Source organism: Dama dama, chromosome 20, assembly GCF_033118175.1.
Source record: "Dama dama isolate Ldn47 chromosome 20, ASM3311817v1, whole genome shotgun sequence".
Taxonomy (NCBI): domain Eukaryota; kingdom Metazoa; phylum Chordata; class Mammalia; order Artiodactyla; family Cervidae; genus Dama; species Dama dama.
Genome location: NC_083700.1, coordinates 99,550,097 through 99,568,845, shown reverse-complemented (window position 1 = coordinate 99,568,845; position 18,749 = coordinate 99,550,097). Strand labels below are relative to the sequence as shown.

At 50.6% G+C, this 18,749-nt stretch overlaps 1 protein-coding gene and 1 long non-coding RNA gene across 5 annotated transcripts; one reads left to right on the top strand and one right to left on the bottom strand.

The window, feature by feature from the left end:
* Positions 1-219: 219 nt before the first annotated feature.
* LOC133041487 (uncharacterized) lies at positions 220-13,520 on the bottom strand. Of its 3 annotated transcripts, none has more exons than XR_009689251.1 (4): positions 11,671-13,520; positions 8,398-8,656; positions 5,746-5,803; positions 220-4,161 (listed from the first exon to the last, which is right to left on the bottom strand). It is a non-coding gene; the product is annotated as an uncharacterized LOC133041487 (long non-coding RNA). The 3 variants fall into 3 exon arrangements; XR_009689252.1 differs by having other exon boundaries at positions 220-4,018; XR_009689253.1 differs by having other exon boundaries at positions 220-4,018; positions 8,518-8,656.
* On the top strand, positions 8,146-11,440 carry TMEM125 (transmembrane protein 125). Of its 2 annotated transcripts, none has more exons than XM_061122192.1 (3): positions 8,146-8,300; positions 9,601-9,750; positions 10,002-11,440. In XM_061122192.1, the coding sequence occupies exon 3, from the start codon at positions 10,144-10,146 to the stop codon at positions 10,801-10,803; it is 660 nt and encodes a 219-aa protein (XP_060978175.1). In that variant the 5' UTR covers positions 8,146-8,300; positions 9,601-9,750; positions 10,002-10,143; the 3' UTR covers positions 10,804-11,440. The 2 variants fall into 2 exon arrangements, with proteins under 2 accessions (XP_060978175.1, XP_060978176.1); XM_061122193.1 differs by having other exon boundaries at positions 9,999-11,440.
* Positions 13,521-18,749: the final 5,229 nt, after the last annotated feature.

The following is an 18,749-nucleotide window of genomic DNA, read 5'->3' as shown; positions in this document are numbered from 1 at the left end:
ACAAATAGTCATAGTTTATTGCTTCAGTTTATTACTTGCCATGTTTAATTTTTAACAGATTTACAAGAATGAGATTTAAATTATTTGCATTTGTCTCTTATAATGTAGGATTAAATATTCTAAAATTATTACTCCCAAAATCATAAAAGTTGCATTATATTAGATATTTATAATCATTATTGTTTATCAATTATTAATAAATATCATTAATATTTCATAACAAGTACTATAAAATATTTGCAGGTGTTTGAGAGTCGTGACTGGTTTTCAGCCTAGAATAGTTTTCTAGTCTGATTTTTTTTTCCTCTTTTCAATAGTCCCTTCCTTTGTGAGAATGAAATTCCCTCACCTTATTTAGAAAATTCTGGATCATCAGTTGTTTTGGTTATTTATTATTATATCTAAAGCTATACCAAAGCTTTGCAGCTTAAAGCAACAGCTTTATTTTGTTTATCACTTTATGGGTCAGAAGTTCAAGAAGGACTTCCCTTGACATCTTATCTCTGCTCTAAGTGGTATCAGCTAGGGAAGGTGACTGAGGCTGGAAGATGGCTCGCTCACATGGCTGGCAAGTGTTTCTATAATAAGTCCCCTACAAATACACAAGTTCCATTCTGAGAGCGGGTTCATAAGTCCGATTTGTTTTAAGTCCTACAAAGTTAGCCTAGGTGTCCAACTAACACAATCAACTATCTAGTACTGTGCTATAATAGGTTTGTAACAGTTTTCACACAAATAATACAGAAGAAAGATAAACATTTTTAATCTACAATAGTGGAGGTGATGGAATTCCAGTTGAACTATTTCAAATCCTAAAAGATGATGCTGTGAAAGTGCTGCACTCAATATACCAGCAAATTTGGAAAACTCAGCAGTGGCCACAGGACTGGGAAAGGTCAGTTTTCATTCTAATCCCTAAGAAAGGCAATCCCAAAGAATGCTCAAACTACCACCCAATTGCACTCATCTCACACACTAGTAAAGTAATGCTCAAAATTCTCCAAGCCAGGCTTCAACAATACATGAACTATGAACTTCCAGGTGTTCAAACTGGTTCTAGAAAAGGCAGAGGAACCAGAGATCAAATTGCCAACATCTGCTGGATCATCAAAAAAGCAAGAGTTCCAGAAAAACAGCTATTTCTGCTTCATTGACTATGCCAAAGCTTTTGACTGTATGGATCACTATAAACTGTGGAAAATTCTGAAAGGGATGGGAATACCAGACCACCTGACCTGCCTCTTGAGAAACCTGTATGCAGGTCAGTAAGCAACAGATAGAACTGGACATGGAACAACAGACTGGTTGCAAATAGGAAAAGGAGTATGTCAAGGCTGTATATTGTCACCCTGCTTATTTAACTTATATGCAGAGTACATCATGAGAAAGGCTGGGCTGGATGAAGCACAAGCTAGAATCAAAATTGCCGGGAGAAATATCAATAACCTCAGATATGCAGATGACACCACCCTTATGGCAGACAGTGAAGAAGAACTAAAGAGCCTCTTGATGAAAGTGAAAGAGGAGAGTGAAAAAGTTGGCTTAAAGCTCAACATTCAGAAAACTAAGATCGTGGCATCAGGTCCCATCACTTCATGGCAAATAGATGGGGAAACAGTGGGAAGAGTGGCAGACTTTATTTTTGGGGGCTTCAGAATCACTGGAGATGGTGACTGTAGCCAAGAAATTAAAAGACACTTGGTTCTTGGAAGAAAAGCTATGACCTACCTAGATAGCGTATTAAAAAGCAGAGGCCAACAAAGGTCCATCTAGTCAAGGCTATGGTTTTTTCAGTGGTCATGTATGGATGTGAGAGTTGGACTATAAAGAAAGCTGAGCACTGAAAAATTGATGCTTTTGAACTGTGGTGTTGGAGAAGACTCTTGAGAGTCCCTTGGACTGCCAGGAGATGCAACCAGTCCATCCTAAAGTAAATCAGTCCTGAATATTCATTGGAAGGACTGATGCTGAAGCTGAAACTCCAATACTTTGGCCACCTGATGTGAAGAGCTGACTCATTTGAAAAGACCCTGATGCTGGGAAAGATGGAAGGCAGGAGGAGAAGGGGACAACAGAGGATTAGATGGTTGGATGGCATCACCAACTCAATGGACATGAGTTTTAGTAAACTCCGGGAGTTGATGATGGACAGGGAGGCCTGTTGTGCTGCAGTCCATGGGGTAGCAAAGAGTCGGACATGACTGAGCGACTGAACTGAACTGAACTGAAAGATAGAGACCCCACAGAATAAAAAGTGGTTCGCTATTAAATACAACATTTTATCAGTTAGTCAACATCAGTGTGAGTGAAAGTGCAGCTTGCCCTCTGTCTCCTATTGCTGATGATCCTTCAGCTTTATGATCTCCACCTCCTCTCCCTCCTCCAGTCAGTAACTCTTCTTGCCTTTTGACTCAGTGCCAGCCTCTGTGTGCCAGGTGTTATACTGTACTACTGTACTTTTCAAGGTATTGTAGATTTAATTCAGCAAGGAACCATGTTGTTGATCAAAGCAGTCTTAGAACCCACTCAGATCCAAAGAGAGGAGGCACAGACTCTCCATTGCTTCTTACAAAGCATAACAAGCCATTACCAACCAGCAGGTCCCAGCAAGTGTGGAAGGGGGACCGGGGGGCCTGGGAATATCTGCATGTCCAGCTTGGACCCCCAACAATCACTGTTCAGGATCTGGAGTGAGAGGTGAGAGAGAAGGCATGTCAAGACCAAGCATTCTGGGGCTCATTCTCCTTGAGCTCTGTTGGGGTGAGCTTTCCTAGGCCTTGGAGGTTCTGGGGCCTGCTTATTCTCAGGGCATGTCTGAGATGCCATCAGACTCTCCACAGCTGAGCAAAACTGGGGAGCAGATTCTCAAGGAAGGAAATGTGCTGTGTGCCAGGCAGCAGGAAGGGCTAGCATTCCTGATCACCTATGATGACCAGCCACATAAAAGAATCTGTATTTATTGCTCATCTAGTATATGTCACATGGTGGGATTTGGCAGGGGCAGCAAGTGTAGACTAGTATTGCTAATGTATTAAAATGTATGCCCTAATGTATTAAACGTAGTAAAATTGGCACCATGAGATTCTAGTTCTGAACAGAGAACTTATGGGTACACTTCTTTATTTACAAATAACAGAAACCAACTCTAGCCAGTTTAAGCAAAAAGGAGAGTTTAGTTTCTAGCCCTAGGGATGTGTCATGACTGAGCGACTTCACTTTCACTTTTCACTTTCATGCATTGGAGAAGGAAATGGCAACCCACTCCAGTGTTCTTGCCTAGAGAATCCCAGGGATGGGGGAGCCTGGTGGGCTGCCATCTATGGGGTCGCACAGAGTCGGACACGACTGAACTGACTTAGCAGCAGCAGCAGCAGTAGGAGTGTGCCATGGAATCTCAGAGCTGAGATACCATCAGGTCTTGAGAAGGACTTGAACTAAGACCTGGGACTTGGCTGGAACCACCCCCCTCTCTTATTCTTGGCTCTCTGCAGACCAGCCTCCTGTTGCTAGTTCAGCTGGCAGAAGGGAACCCTTAGCATCACATGAGTACATGCCATAAGGCTGACATGGAGTCCCTAGTCTGACTTCAAATTGCCAAAGGCAACTGTTTGGTTTCCCAGGTGGTGCTAGTGGTAAAGAACCCGTCTGCCAATGCAGGAGACGCAAGAGACTAGTGTTTGATCCCTGGGCCGGGAAGATCCGCTGGAGGAGAACATGGCAACCCACTCTAGTATTCGTGCCTGAAGAATCCCATGGACAGAGGAGACTGGCGGGCTGCAGTCCATGGGGTTGCAAATGTCCATAGGGTCACAAAGAACTGGACACAGCTGAAGCGACCTAGCACACACACACAGCTTGAGTCTGGAGTTCACTTCTATCCAATCAACTGTACCCGTGGTGCTGGGTCACAGAATGGAATCCTGGTTACTGGGGTTCATTCCCAGAGTGAAGTTGGTCATTGTGAGCAGGGTAGATACTCCAAAAGATGTCTGTCTGGAGCAACTGTCAGTCCTGGAATCTGGAGTGGGGGCAGAGGGGATGGAGCCATCAAAGATCTACTGTTGCACCTGTGCTTTAAGCCCTTGGTCCTCCAACCGCCTTTCAGCTTAACAGGGACAGGACTGCTTTTGCTCACTGCTGTCTCCAGCACCTGCACAATGCCTGATCCAGAGAAGGGAAACAGTAAATGTTTGCTGGATGAATTATATTCTTCATTCTCGCCCCCAGCTATTTAGACTAAGTACTATTGTCCACGTTTTGCAAATGAAGAGATTGGGACACAGGTTAAGCTGTTTTTCTAAGGTTGCACAACTAGAGCTGGGAATGGGACCTTCAAGGTCAATCTAATTTCAAAACCAGAATTTTCTCTACTGTCCATGTGTTTTCTAAACACCCATTATTTCCAGGCCTGTTCTAGGGGCTAGGATCTCTCTACACAAATCTCTCTCTTCATGAAACTTATCTTCTAGTGGGGTAGACAGACACTATTCCAAGCAGATAAGAAGAATATATGGCATATTAGACAGCAAAAAGCTAAGGAGAAACATGAGAGAATAAAGGAAATCAGAGAACTAAGGGCAGGGAGATAGGAAGTATGTGGAAGGCTGTGATTTTTTTTTTTAATTTTTAATTTTGTATTGGAATATAGCCAATTAACAATGTTGTGATAGTTTCAAATGGACAGCAAAGGGACTCAACCAAACATGTGCATGGGTCCATTCTCCCCCAGACTCCCCTCCCATCCTGGCTGCCCCCTGACATTGAACAGAGGTCCCTGTGCTGTATAGTAGGTCCTTGTTGATCATCCACTTTAAATATAACTGTTCATAAGGTTCATAACTCCCTCACTCTCTCTTCCCTCAATCTTTTTCCCCCTGGCAACCGTAAGTTCCTCCTCTAAGTCTGTGAGTGTGCATGTGTTCTGTAAATAAGTTATTTGTGTCACTTCACTTTAGATTCCCCATGTAAGGGGTGTCATACCGTATTTCTCCTTCTCTGTCTTACTTCCCTCAGTACGACAGTCCCCTGTCAGACAGGATGGCGGGGGAAGGCTCCCTGAGAAGGGGACATTGGAGCACCTTCCTGAAGAAAGGTGAGGGAGGGAGCCCAAAGGAGGAAAGCATTCCAGGCAGAGGGAACAGTCAGTGCAAAGGCTCTGAGCAATCACAAGCAGAAGAGAGACAGCAGGGGATGCAGTCAGAGAAGGCGTTCGAGACAGTGGAAGGACCCTGGCTATTTCTCTGGGTAAGATAGGCCATTGGAGGGGTGACATTGGAGGCAGAGCAGTGACATTATCTGCTCCAAAAGTAACAGGATCACTGCAGCTTACTGGGTGGAGAATAGTCTGAGGTGGGAACTTGGCCCAAGCAGGGAGGCTGGGCTGCAGGGCCTCTCCCTTCTCCTGGGTCCTCCCACCGGCTAAGGGATCAGTTAGGATCCACACCTTACACTCTCTGCCCACTGTCGCTTCCTCCCCCTGCCTCCAGTACCAGCCATCTGAGCTGTCCCAGCGGCCTTTGCTTTGGGGACAGAGTTCAACAGCCCTGCGAGGAGCCTGCCTGTCCATCTTAACTCCAGGTTATTCGATAGACCCATAATGAGGACAGAGTGTCACCTGATCAATGTTTAAACTGAAGAAGCTTTTAGGCTTTGCTCCCTCCACCCAGAAAAATTCCCTTCAAACCCCCAGAGGAAGCGGGTGGGGGGCGGGGGTGGGTGGGGTGGGGGGCGAATCTCATGACTTACCCTGTCCAGCTCTATTCAGGACAGCCGGACCATAGGTCTGGCTGGAACTGGCCCCTCCCTGGAACCAGGAAGAAAAGGAATGTCAGAGGAACAAGAGGAATACACAGCCACTGAGCCTGCCAGATCCTTGCTCCATGCCCACTCCAGGGCAGGGAACTCTTTGTAATGTTTTGCAAAGTAGTAAAACCACATCTGTCCCAAGGTCCGGCCTGCCTCTTTCCCTTTTTCGTTGAAGGGAAGCCATCCAGTAAAATATCTGCAAGCCATACCTGGAAAGCTTTAGACAGATGGCTAGTCTGAGCTGAGATGCACTATAAGTATAAAATACACAGACAAAATAAAAGATTAAAATAGCTCAATCACTTGTGTAGTAAAATGAAAATAATCTGGGGCTTCAATAAAAATTTTAATGTGTTCATTTCACCTGTTTCTTTTTACTTTTTTCACATGGTTACTAGATAATTTTAAATTACATATGTGGCTTGTGTTATATTTCTACTAGACAACGCTGCTCTAGAGTTATGACCAGGCCCTAATGATCTCTGCAGACAAAGCAATGAACGGGTCCAGCATAAGACTTTGTGAGCTGACGCTGGAATGAAAATGTTGATTTTGTCTTTCTTGTGTGTTTCATACACACCAGAAGGAAGAGAGAGCAGGAAGTATTACAGGGGGTTCGATCCAGCCTAGAGCCACTTCCAACCAGCCCCCCTCACCCATTATGCAGTGTGTGGTGCCAGATTCGCCCATCAGAAGCAGAGCTCTGCCCAAGTTCTTGTTATACTTCAGAACCCTCCATGAGTACCTCCAGTGAGTCCAAATGCCTCGCCAGGGCATTCAAGGCCCTGTGCCACCTGAGCCAAACTTGTCTTTCCAGCTTCATCTCCCAAGCTCCCTGCGTAAAAACCCCACATCCAGAGGTTCGCACATTCATTCACTCAGCAAGTATTTACTGATTACTTCCCACATGCCAGGCACAGGGCTGGTTGCTGAGGTCACCATGGTTATCAAAACAGGCACTAAACCTGTATGCACTGGGAACCTCACTATTGAGGGATATTGCTGTTTTTCAGTCACTGAGTCGTGTCCGACTCTTTGTGACCCCATGGACTGCAGCATGCCAGGCTTCCCTGTCCTTCACCATTTCCCAGGGCTTGCTCAAACTCATGTCCATTGAGTCAGTGATGCCATCCAACCATCTCGCCCTCTGTCATCCCCTTCTCCTCCTGCCTTCTGTCTTTCCCGGCATCAGGGTCTTTTCTAGTGAGGGGTGACAGGTTAGTAAATAACAGCAGTCTTAGCACATGCAGTAAGAGCAGTGCGGGGGAAGCCCCAGGGCCATGGGCACCCCAGAGAGGCACCTGAACCAGCCTGGAGGTCAAGGAGGGCTTCCTGGAGGAGGTGACATCTCAGCTGAAGAATTCAAGTTGGTCATACTGAGGTTGAGGGTGTTGTAAATATCCCAGGGAGAGGGAACTCAGTTCAAAAACCAAGCAGAAGGACAGAGCAATGCAGAGCATGCATAACTGAAAGAAAGGCATTCTGGCTGCAAGGCAGGGGCCAGAGGAAAATGACTGGCCGGTATTGATGGCAGGGGTTTTGTAAGCCTGTGAAGGAGAAAGGCATTTATCCCCAAGTGTTTATTCTGCAAGTGTTTTAAGCAAGGGAACCCTTGCTTTCTCCCTGAAGAGCCATTACCCAGTTCTCCCTGTCCACTCAAACCCTGCCTCCTCAGTGGGACCAAGACGTGGGACAAACCTACCTCGGTCAGGCCCTTGAGGCTTAGAAGGAAAATGGGCAAGGGTCTTGGGGGGCTCCTGCTCAGGGGAAAGTAACAAGGAAGTAGTGGGGCTGGGTTTGTGGGACAACTGGTTTTGGAATTTGGGGCAGAGGAAGGATTTGACTTTGGAGTTAGAATTTGGGGGCTACATTCAGAAATGGGTCAAGTTTGAGGCCAAGGATGAGGTTGCAGTCCAAGACCTAATTCCAGAATTTGGAACTGAGGTTTCAATTCAGATTTGGGGTTGGGATCTGGGGCTGGGACTGGAACTGGATTTGGAAATGGGGTTGGGGTTAGGATTGGGATTTGAGATTCAGAGTTGGGGCTGAGATGTGAGGTGGAGGCCTCAGTTAGATCCAGGAGTTCTAGGTAGGGTTTAAAACTGCAGCTGGGTTTTGGGGTTGGGTTGCAGGCTGGAGTTAAAGCTAAACAGAGGTTGGAGCTGGGGGATGGGCTCAGGCTCAGGCTCTGGGGCAGATGGACAACATTCCTTCCTGCTATCCAGGTCTAGGAATTGTGTTCGAGCCCTAACAGCAGCAGACAGAAGCCCCTCCCTTCCCTGGAATGCCTCAGCCCAGCAGAAGGAGCAGTGCACGTCAGCCAATCGGCTCAGGCTCTGCCTTGGAAACACCTGTTGATCCTCCTCCCCCTCCCCCACCTCAGCTCACCTAGGTGCAGGTTAGGCAGGTGAAGCGCCTCCCCGGAAACGGAGCTGGAGTGTCCCACCTGCCCGCCCTGACTGCTCGGGATCGGATCCAACAACTCCAGGCTTCTTGTGAGTGCCCCATGGTCCCCTACCCCTACCAGCCCACCTTCTCCCACTGGCTCTTCCCTTGAGAACCCCCAACCCCGGGCCCGCGGTCCCAGCACACCTGTGCAAGCACTTTCAGACCAGAGAAGTCACAGTCCTGGGGAAGCTGGGACTGATTCCAGGGCCCCTCCTCGGCCCCTCCCCCACCTCCCTTGGGGGCATCTGCAGCTGCCCCTCCTACCTCACGTGCCTCGCAGCCCCTGCTGAGGGATTGGAACAAGGGATGCCTCATCAGGGGTGTAACCCACGTACAGTCATGAAGTCACGTTCTCAGAATGACCTAGAGCCTGCGTCCTCCATATAGAGCAGGAATCTTCGTCCTGAATTGAATGAAAGAATGCTGGGTTCTTTTATTCAGAAAGAATACTCTGCATCTTTGCGGGCCCTAGAATTCCCACTGAAATTCTGACCTGAGATTTTTAATGCCCCCTCCCCCCAGATAAATGTTATTGGCCTCACTTTTCAGATTAGGAGCATGAGCTCCAAGAGGTGAACTCATGGGGGCTTCTCTAACCTCCTGCAGACCCCTCTCTGACTAACCCACAGCCCAGCCCTCATCACAGCAGCAGCCCTGCTGTGAACTGGGGATCCTTGTGGCAGGGCCTGGAATGCTGTATTTTGCCTGGTGGGAGTCACTCTGACTGGCCTCTGGAGGACGTGTTCAATGAGGAACCACTGCAAGATCCCTCGCCCACACACCCACGGTGGAGGGACTGCAGTTGGGGGGCCAGTCCAGAGCCCTCCTTCCCTTTGTACCACGTTAGAGAAATCGTGGCATGGGGGCCGGTGAGAGGAGAAGCGTGGGGAAGGCAGGAAGAGCAGTGAGGGAGTTGTGGGGGGACAGAAGTTGAAGTACAGGAGCAAGGGGATGAGGGCAGGGATGAGATGGGAAAATGTTCAGAGGTGGCGTCCCCAGGACGTGCCCAAGGGAGGAGCGCAAAGGAGAAGCAGGTTCAGGATAAGATGACAAGCTTGGGTTGGGACCTGTTGTATCAGAGGTGCCTATGGGACGTCAGAGTGACTACTACCGTACAGGTCTGGAGCTTGGGAGGGAGATCTGGGTTTGGCAGAGAGGGGGATTCAGGAACCAGCAGCTGTGGCTATGAGATTGGATGGGACCTCAGGGGAAGGAGGGTGTTAGGGGTCAGATCCTGACTTGCAGAGAAGGAGCCGCAGCCCCAAGAGAGAAGATGCAGGGTCGGGCTGCTGGTTCCAGAAGGGTTAAATCATAAGCCCCCCTCCCCCCCCTTAACCCTTCCCCCAGGAGCCAGCGGTGACAGCTGAGGCCATGTGAGTCAGATCCTGAATGAGGCTTTATCTGCGAGTCTTCATCCAGTCCCATCGTCCACTGTGACACCAGCTCCATTGGCCAGCCGGAATGGGACAGGCAACTGAGACAGCCAGAGCCAGAGAGGTCAGGGGTTGGGCAGGGGGTTCCCTAGAGGGCTGGGGGTGCTTTGGGTGGAGGGAGCTCTCCTGGGGTCTCTGGAGAGGCATTCCCAAGGGAAAGTGCTAGGAAGGGACTTGGGTGGCTGGGGGGGGGGGGGGATTGCAGGGGATGCGGGAGGATTCCCAGGGGACACGGGAGCATCCCCAAGGCTCCCAGGAGAGACCATAAGGGGCAGGTGGACTGGGGAGATAGTAAGTGTGATTCTTCCCCAGCAGGTGATGGTGACCAGACCCTGGACCATGCAAGGAATGGGACTCTGGGCCTCTAGCTGCCACGCAGGTGGTGGGGGCTCCAGGCCATGACCTGCATCTCTGCCCCCTGACGCTGCCCTCCGCCCTCACTCGTGCCAGATAAGCCATGTCTGAAGGAGAGGTTCGGGCCCCACAGGGCCGGGGGCTGCCCCCGGATGTGGTGGCGGAGCAGGTGGAGCTGTGGTGGTCCCAGCAGCCACGGCGCTCGGCACTCTGCTTCGCCGTGGCCGTGGGCCTCGTGGCGGGCTGTGGGGCTGGCGGCGTGGCCCTGCTGTCCTCCACCAGCAGCCGCTCGGGGGAGTGGCGCCTGGCAGTGGGCACGGCACTCTGCCTGCTGGCCCTGGTGGTCCTGGTTAAGCAGCTGATGAGCTCGGCCCTGCAGGACATGAACTGCATCCGCCAGCCCCACCACGTGGCCCTGCTGCGCAGCGGAGGAGGTGCGGACGCCTTGGTGGTGCTGCTCAGCGGCCTGGTGTTGCTGGTCACCGGCCTGACGCTGGCCGGGCTGGCTGCTGCCCCGGCCCCGGCCCGGCCGCTGGCTGCCATGCTGTCCGTGGGCATCACCCTGGCTGCCTCTGGTGCACTCTTACTGCTGGGCCTGCTGCTCTATCAGGTGGCCGTGAGCGGACACTGCCCCTCAACCCGAATGGCCGCCCCCCCCACCCGCAGTGACCGCAGCGGCAATGGCAGCATCTTCAGCATCTCAGGACAGCTGTCCGCCGGTCAGCATCATGAGACCACGTCCAGCATTGCCAGCCTCATCTGACCTAGCCCGGGCTCTCCTTCCCCCGACCTGCCCTCAGCTCCACAGAACCGTGCCCGAGCATGAGTGAGTGTGTGTGCAAGTGTGTGTGCACACGCATACCGAGGGGATAGTGACAGCACGTGTGTCCCCAGGACTGCGCAGCCCACTGAGGGACTGCGTGACTGTGTGATGAGAAGCCGGCATGCACCCACACATCACATCACAAGGAGAGGACTGCTTCTCCTTGGAGCTCATGGAGTTGTCTGTCGGTGTTCCGAGCCTCTCGGCAGAGAAGGGTCTGGGATCCCTGAAGATTCTTGACCCCTGTTCCTAACACCTCTGAGAGCCAGCCCTGCCTGTAACACCCATCACCTGTTTCCCCAGGAGAGGTCGCTGCTCACCCCCAGAGACTGCAAAGTGAGCCCTCTTCGTCCAGGAGAGTGAGTGGTGGTGAAGTGGATAGAACACAGGCCCTGGTGTGACAGGCCTGGGGACAGAGCCCCCTCTACCACTCACCAGCTGAGGGCTTTGGGCAAGTGGCTTAACCTCTCTGAGCCCCAGTCTCTTAAGAGAAACAGTCATGGTCATCAATTGTTAGGATCAAATGAGATGATGTGTGGAAGGGCCAGGCACATGGCAGGTGTGCAATAAAAGTGGTGGCTGCTATTACTAGTATTGCCTTTAAGCATCTCCCTTAGAAACCATCCCTTCCCTTGGCCCTGCCCCTTCCCCCCCACCCCCCCCACCCCCAGCCATCCCACCCAAAAGGAGCACTTTGTGCCTCTCTCAGGCTAACAGAGGAACCTTGAAGCTGTCGTCAGCTGGGCCTATGGCTTCTCCGCATAGGTACTAGAAAGCTGGAGAGGGGAAGAGTGAGGGGATGCTCACCCTCAGGAAGGTGGCAGGCCTCGGTCCCAGGGAGAAGGCGGTGTGGGCGGGGAGGCTGATGAGTCCTCATCTGCTTAGGTGTTGGTTTCACATGAAGCCTGAGTATTTAGGTTTTATCACCTGGCTTCTCCAGAGGCTGCAGCTCCCAACCCCACCTCTGAAACCAGAACATCCTGGTCTGTGTAATCGCAGCACCAGCTGGCCTACCTCTGGGTTCCCAGGCATGGGAGGAGTGTTGGATGCCCGCTGGAGCATAAGTCTCTTCCTGCTTAAGGTCAGCCCTGAAAGGGCTGTGGGTGGTCCCTCTGTGGGTGCAGGGACACTCGTTGCCTGAGTTATTGTTTCATCACTTCCTGCTTCACAAGGTGAAGACCATGGGATACCCCTACCGAGGAAACCAGGAGCGGTGGGAAAGCTGGGCAGATGTGCTGCCTAAGAGGTGTTAAATGTGGAGCTACAGAAGCTCTGACAGGAAAATCGCTTTCAGCTGCCAAGATCAAGGCAGTTTCCTGGAGAAAACGCTGAGCTGATGGATGAGGGGAAGGGTGTTGCCAGCCGTGGCAGGGAACAACGTGGGCAGAGAGAATAGGCAAGTCGAGGAGCACGGGGAATATCGTGGGCATCTCAGACTCCACATATTCAAATGTGAGCCCCTCTCCTCTCTACTTTGAACTAGCTCCCGGTCTCACCCTTCACCCAGCATCCAGGTTAAAGACTTCAGGTGCCAAAGTCCCCCCTGTTTTTGCAGGCTAACGTGCAGACTCCCTGACAGGACTGGCCTCCCTCTCCTCAACGCACCCATGAGCCAGCCATGGCGCAGCATCAGCGTGACTCACCATTTCCTCGCCATCTTCCCAGGCTTCATGGCTCCCTCCTCCTGTCGTGGCACTTGTCAAGACCCTGGGCTCTAGGAAGCCATGTTCTCGGGAGTCTTCCCTGACCCTCTTTCCCTACACTAGCAAGTTCCCTTTGCTATGGCCAAACCCTCCATTGTAGACACCAGCCTGCAGTTCTTTCTCTGTGAATCTATCCCCTTAACCAGACGGTGATCTCCTTCTGGCAGGGTCTGTGTCCAGCTCATCCATGTGTTCCTAGCCCAGCACGTAGTAGGGTGTGGATGGGTGGACTAAGGACTCAGCTCATGGAGACCCTCCTAGAAGTGGGAAAGGTGGGAGGTTATACCACTGTCTGCTGTAGGCCCTGAATCTTTCCCTCCTGAGGCCCCACACCATCTGCCCCAGTAACTCATTCTTCCGGGGCTCCCGAGAGGGGACTCTCACTCTCACCCAACTCCTGGGCCATCAGAGAACCACTGAATGCCTCTCCATCCTGTAAAATGGGGATTACATCCTGGGTTTTTTTTCAGCTGAGATGAGATTAGATTCTTTCACAAAATTTCTTTCATGAAACTAAAGGAAAACAGAAACATGGAAAATCAGGAGGGGGAAGAGTTACATATGAAAATGTCTGGATTTGCAGTTACCATGGGTCAGGCCGTGTCAGACTCTCCTGGGACGGACGCTACATGAGGAGCATGGCTCCTGCCCACAGAGGACCTATTCCAAAGGGCAGTGGAAGTCATCATCTATACACCCAATTATAACATGGGAAGGAAGGTAACAGCTGGGCGGAGGCCCAGGCACAGTAAAAATGCTAATACTTCCTCATTCACTAAAGCCTACCCCATAACCTCCCGCTTCCAGGTTGTGGCTCAAAGCATCTCACTAAAGCCCATCTTGGTCTTCATCACAACCAGCTATCCACTGACCACCTCCGCTCTCTCTCTCTCTCTCTTAAAACAGTCCATTCTGTCTTCTCATTCCATCTGGTTAAGAGTCTGTGACTCATCCTCTCACCCACTCCTTGACAGACTCCCCAACAACCTAGCTGCCTGACCTTTGGTCCCTCCCTCCCAGCAAAAATCCCCTCTGTGGATGAACACTCACAGCAAGTGGCTACTAGAGAAATCTGAAGAGCCAGGCAGCCTGGTGTCAGCGTGATTCCCCATCACCAATCTCAGCCCGGTCTGAAACTCAGTTCACAATTTACACTGTTTCCCAGGCCAGCTCCTGCTCCCACACGGCCCTCAAGTTCCCTCCAGTCCCTTCACACCCCAGCATCACTCCCCCCGCAGCCCCCAGCACTGCTCTCTGCAAACAACTTGGCCTCCCTCATCGTGAGAAAATGAAAGTCGTGGGGCAGGAAACCTCCACCTTGCTCCCACGAAATCGCTCCTTCTTAACTCCTGTCTGTCAAATGGTCTTGTCAGCCAAGCTAAGGAATTTGGACTTTGTCCTCAGGACACTGAGAAACCTGGGAAGGTTTTAATTAGGGTGGTAACCTAACCAGAATGGGATTAGGGACTCGCCTGGCTGCCCTCTGAAGGCCAGATTGGTCTAAGGAGAAAAGGAGTAAGAAAAAATGACCAACCAGCCCCAGAAGTGCCATTTCAGCAAGCTTCTGAGGGATGAGAAGCAGCTGGCCAAACTAAGGAGGTTGGGAAGAGAATCCCAGAAAGAAGAAAGAGCAGAAGTGCCCAGAGACGAGAGAACTGGTCCTTTGAGGAACCACAGAGATTGTTAGTGGTGGAAACATGGAGCATTAGCAGGCAAGAGGCAAGGGCGTACCTGAGGGGAGCCCTGGGCCCCTCCCAGGCTTCAGAGTCTCCTTAGCAGGTAGCACAGTTTCTTGAGGTCAAGAGGAATCCAGTGATGGACTATAAGGAAAGCAATGGCCTGGCTGAAACTGTATTTTAGAATTCACAGGAAGAGGCAAAAATGGAGGCAGGGAAAGCCTCAGTCTCTGCTCACAGAGGACTTGTTCCAAAGGGAGTGGACATCATCATCTATATACCCAACTGTAACATGGGAAGGATGGTATCAGCTGGGTGGAGGGCCAGACTCCAGTGGTAGACTGATGCCATCTCCAGATGACAGGGCTTGGACAGGGAGGTATCTGCTAGGACAGTCTTATAGGATAGGTTCTATGGATGCTCAGAAGGTAGGACTCACGGGTCTTCGTGACTATCTACCTGGAGGAGCTTCTTTAGGACCAGACAGATGTGATGGGTCCACATTGATAGAGAAGAAGTAGGTCTTTAAGTCCCTGAGCAGGAAGGTAGGGAGAGTGGATCAGAGCCCACAGTGGAGTGACTGGAGCCCACAGTGGAGTGATTGGGCTCATGATGCTATTTTAATAGGAAGAAGGAAGAATGTGGACACATGTAGGTTTGTGAGTTTTGTAGCAGGAAACTGACCAACACCCACTCTCTCTGAGGCAGCGGCGATGGTGGTTTAGTTGCTAAGTTGTGTCCAACTCTTGTGACTCCATGGACTGTAGCCTGCCAGGCTCCTCTGCCCATGGGACTCTCCAGGCAAGAATACTGGAGTGGGTTGCCATTTCCTTCTCCAGGGGATCTTCCCAACCCAGCAATCGAACCCAGGTCTCCTGCATCGCAGGCAGATTGAGGCCATTTTAAAGAGTTGCTAGGGAGAATAAACAGGGAAAGGTTGCCGGAGGCTTTGAGAACCTGGAGAATGCTGGGGAATGAAGACTTTGAGGGCCCGAGGGAGGCTGGAAAATGGAGGCTTTGAGAGCCCGTGGGAAACTGGATAACGAGCAGGAACAGAAGCATGGACTGGGCGATGCAGGTAGCGGTGAGGGGGTGGGAGGGAGGGATCTTCAACAGTATGCAGAGGTTAAGATGCAGGTCTCAGGTTGGAGTGTCACCTGGAGACATGATGACATGGTGGCAATTGTGACATGATGGGGCAGGTATTGGCAAGAGAGAGGTTAACATAAAGGCCTTGTAATTACTAAATAGGTGTCAGGGACAAGGGGAGCTGATAAAGACAGCATAGAGTGGTCAAGACCTCCTAGAAGCTCCCACTGGCAGTAGGCAAGATGAAGAGAGAGAAAGACTTGCCCCTGTTCCTTCTGGGTCTCCTGGATGCCTGGATCCTAGAAGAATATGTTCCAGAAACCTCCAAATCTGTTCTAGTTCAGGTGGTCCTCCCATCATATCCAGTCACACCCCACAGGAGACCTCAGGCTCCCCTTGAGGAGCTTCCTCTGGGCCTCAGGGGACCAACACAAGCTCCGTGTTTGCACACTGACCAGTCTGCCTCCTAGACTGTTGCCCAGGACTTGCCCTGGGCACAGCAGAGAACAGCCTGCTCCGGTCCCCTCCCCAGTCAGGGATGGGACCCACCACTTCTACCTCCCAGCTTGCTCTCCCAAACCTGGAACTTCTTGGCCCTCATTCACATGGGCAAGAGGTGCCAACCCAGGAATGATAGGGGCAAATTTAACTACCAGGAGATTCTTTCTCTGGGTCTGTTTGATCATGATTTAGAGGTGAGATAATAGTGTTATTGCTGAGTGAAGCAGGCAAGTTGTAGTTAACCTGTTTGAGCCTCAGCTTCTCAGCCTATCAAATGGGCTGCCTGTCCAGCAGGGCTGTTGTAAGGAAGTGCTTACACATCAGTGTCATTATTGTTGCTGTCATTATATCCTTCAGCATCAGAACTTTTCCCCCCCTTTTTACTCTTAATTATGACAGTATTATAACACATTTACAGGAAACAGAAAATACAGAACAAAATTACATATAGTCCTACTATATATTAGAATTATTTTTAAGTGGATAAATTAAGATGTTTAGTTGCAGTTTCAATATCAAACTCTCAAAAATTAATAGAATGAATGGACAGAAAAGTAGAAGGATATAGTAGACATGAAAAGCACTGTGAACCAATTCAACACAATTAAAACAGCAGGATACAGATTCTATTCAGGTTTCCATAGACTATAAACCAAGAGACACTGGAATATATCCAGGGATATAAAACAAGTCACAAATATTTCATGGTCTAAAGGTACTGAAATTGTACTGAGTCTGTTCTCTTTGTCACTGTGGAATTATGTTAGAAATCAATATCAAAAGGTTTTTGAAAACAACCCATGTATATCTAAGTGCAATGTGACATTTACCAAGAGAGAGCATCAGAACATCTAATTCTAGGGTTTTGCTGCTCTGAACTGGATCTTCTGACCTGAGTCCTGGGAAACAGACACGTTCAAATCCCAGTCTAGAGCGAATGAGGAGGAAGGAGGCATGGCAAGCTCCTTCTCCAGGCTTAAGACTGATGATCTGTCATGGGGAGAGATTGCCCTGGTGGTGCCCCTACAGATACAGCTAATACCTGCAGATGCTTGCTCTGTTCCACTTTACATGTGTCACTCATTTAAGCCTTCTAAAACCATGTGAGGCAAGTGTAACTATGATCGTTATTTTACTGAGAAGAAATTGGAGCACTGAGGGGGTGAGTAACTTGCCCAAGGTCACACAGCAGGTAAATGGCAGAGCTGGGATTTGAATCCAGGTCTTCCTGGTGGCTTAGATGGCAAAGAATCTGCCTGCGATGTAGGAGTCTGGGGTTCAATCCCTGGGTCAGGAAGATCCTATGAAGAAGGGAATGGCAATCCACTCCAGTATTCTTGCCTGGAGAACCCCATGGACAGAGAAGCCCGATGCATTTTACTAGCCTGTGAGATGAGTGCAAATGTGCAGTAGTTCATGGTTTTTCCAGTGGTCATGTATGGGTGTGAGAGTTGGACTATAAAGAAAGCTGAGTGCCAAAGAATTGATGCTTTTGAACTGTGGTGTTGGAGAAGACTCTTGAGAGTCCCTTGGACTGCAAGGAGATCCAACCAGTTCATCCTAAAGGTAATCAGTCCTGACTATTCATTGGAACGACTGATGCTGAAGCTGAAACTCCAATACTTTGGCCACGTGATTCGAAGAACTGACTCATTTGAAAAGATCCTGATGCTGGGAAAGATTAAAGGCAGGAGGAGAAGGGGACAACAGAGGATGGGATGGTTGGATGGCATCACTGACTCAATGGACATGAGTCTGAGTAAACTCCAGGAGTGGGTGATGGACAGGGAGGCCTGGTGTGCTGCAGTCCATGGGGTCGCAAAGAGTCGGACATGACTGAGCGACTGAACTGAACAGCAGGTTCTCAGGGAAAGTCTCCCCTACCAACCCTTCTTGGTGCTGGGCTCAGAAATGTGTGTGGTAAGTCACTTCGGTCGTGTCCAACTCTTTGTGACCCCATGGACTGTAGCAGCCAGGCTCCTCTGTCCATGAGGTTCTCCAGGCAACAATACCGGAATGGGTTGCCATTTCCTTCTCCAGACTTCTAATCTGGGATTGGGTGCTCATCTCTGCCCACATTTCTCAGAGGTTCAATCAAGGCCCTGAGAAGCTGAGCTGCTTCCTGGCCCAGAAGTGCAAGCCAGGGCAGCCCCTCCGGGTGGGCCCCGAGGACATATGAGGGGCACAGAAGTGACCCACTGGCTCCTCCCCCGGAGGCCAGGACATGCTCTGCTACTCAGCACCCTCTCCGGAGTCTCGGGCTGGGGCAGCCCGTGCTGCTGTCCCCCACACAGGGCCTTCCCCAGGCTTCGAGGGCCTGGGGGCTGAGGAACAATGAATAAGCTTGGCTCCCCTCCTCCCTGGCTCCTCCCCAACATCTGCCAGCTCCTCCTCCTCTGCGGACAAACCCTTAGATGCCAGTGTTTCCCCGCTGTGTCCTCACTGCCTCCTCTATCCCACCCCAGCCCTGGTGAGCTGATTCACTCCCGAGGGGCTCAGAGACCCTATTGTCAAGGATTCCCAAGGCCACATCTACAGACCGGACTTCACTCTGTGAATGCAGCTACCCCGGGCATCTACCCCCTGGAAATCCCATGTCCGGCATTGAATCCTTGCTCCCCGAAAACCTGCTCTTCCTCAAGTGCCCAGCCAGTCAGTCAGAAACCAGGGCGGCTTCGCTGACTCCCTGCTCCGCGTGTCCAGTGGCCAAAATTCCTGTCAACCATCTCCCCATCCCCCCCACCTAACCCCCATTCTATCACATCCCTGGGATCTCTGTTCACTGTGCCACACTTTAGTCACATCTTGGTCTCTCCCCTTCCCTCCATCCCTGCACAGCATCCCCTCTTCAGCTTCATCCTTGGCATGGGCACCCTCAACCCTCTACCACAGCCATCCTTGACTTCTGACCTTCTCC

Excerpts from the sequence above, each read along its gene's own strand:
- TMEM125 (XM_061122192.1), top strand. The coding sequence starts at position 10,144 with ATGTCTGAAGGAGAGGTTCGGGCCCCACAGGGCCGGGGGCTGCCCCCG.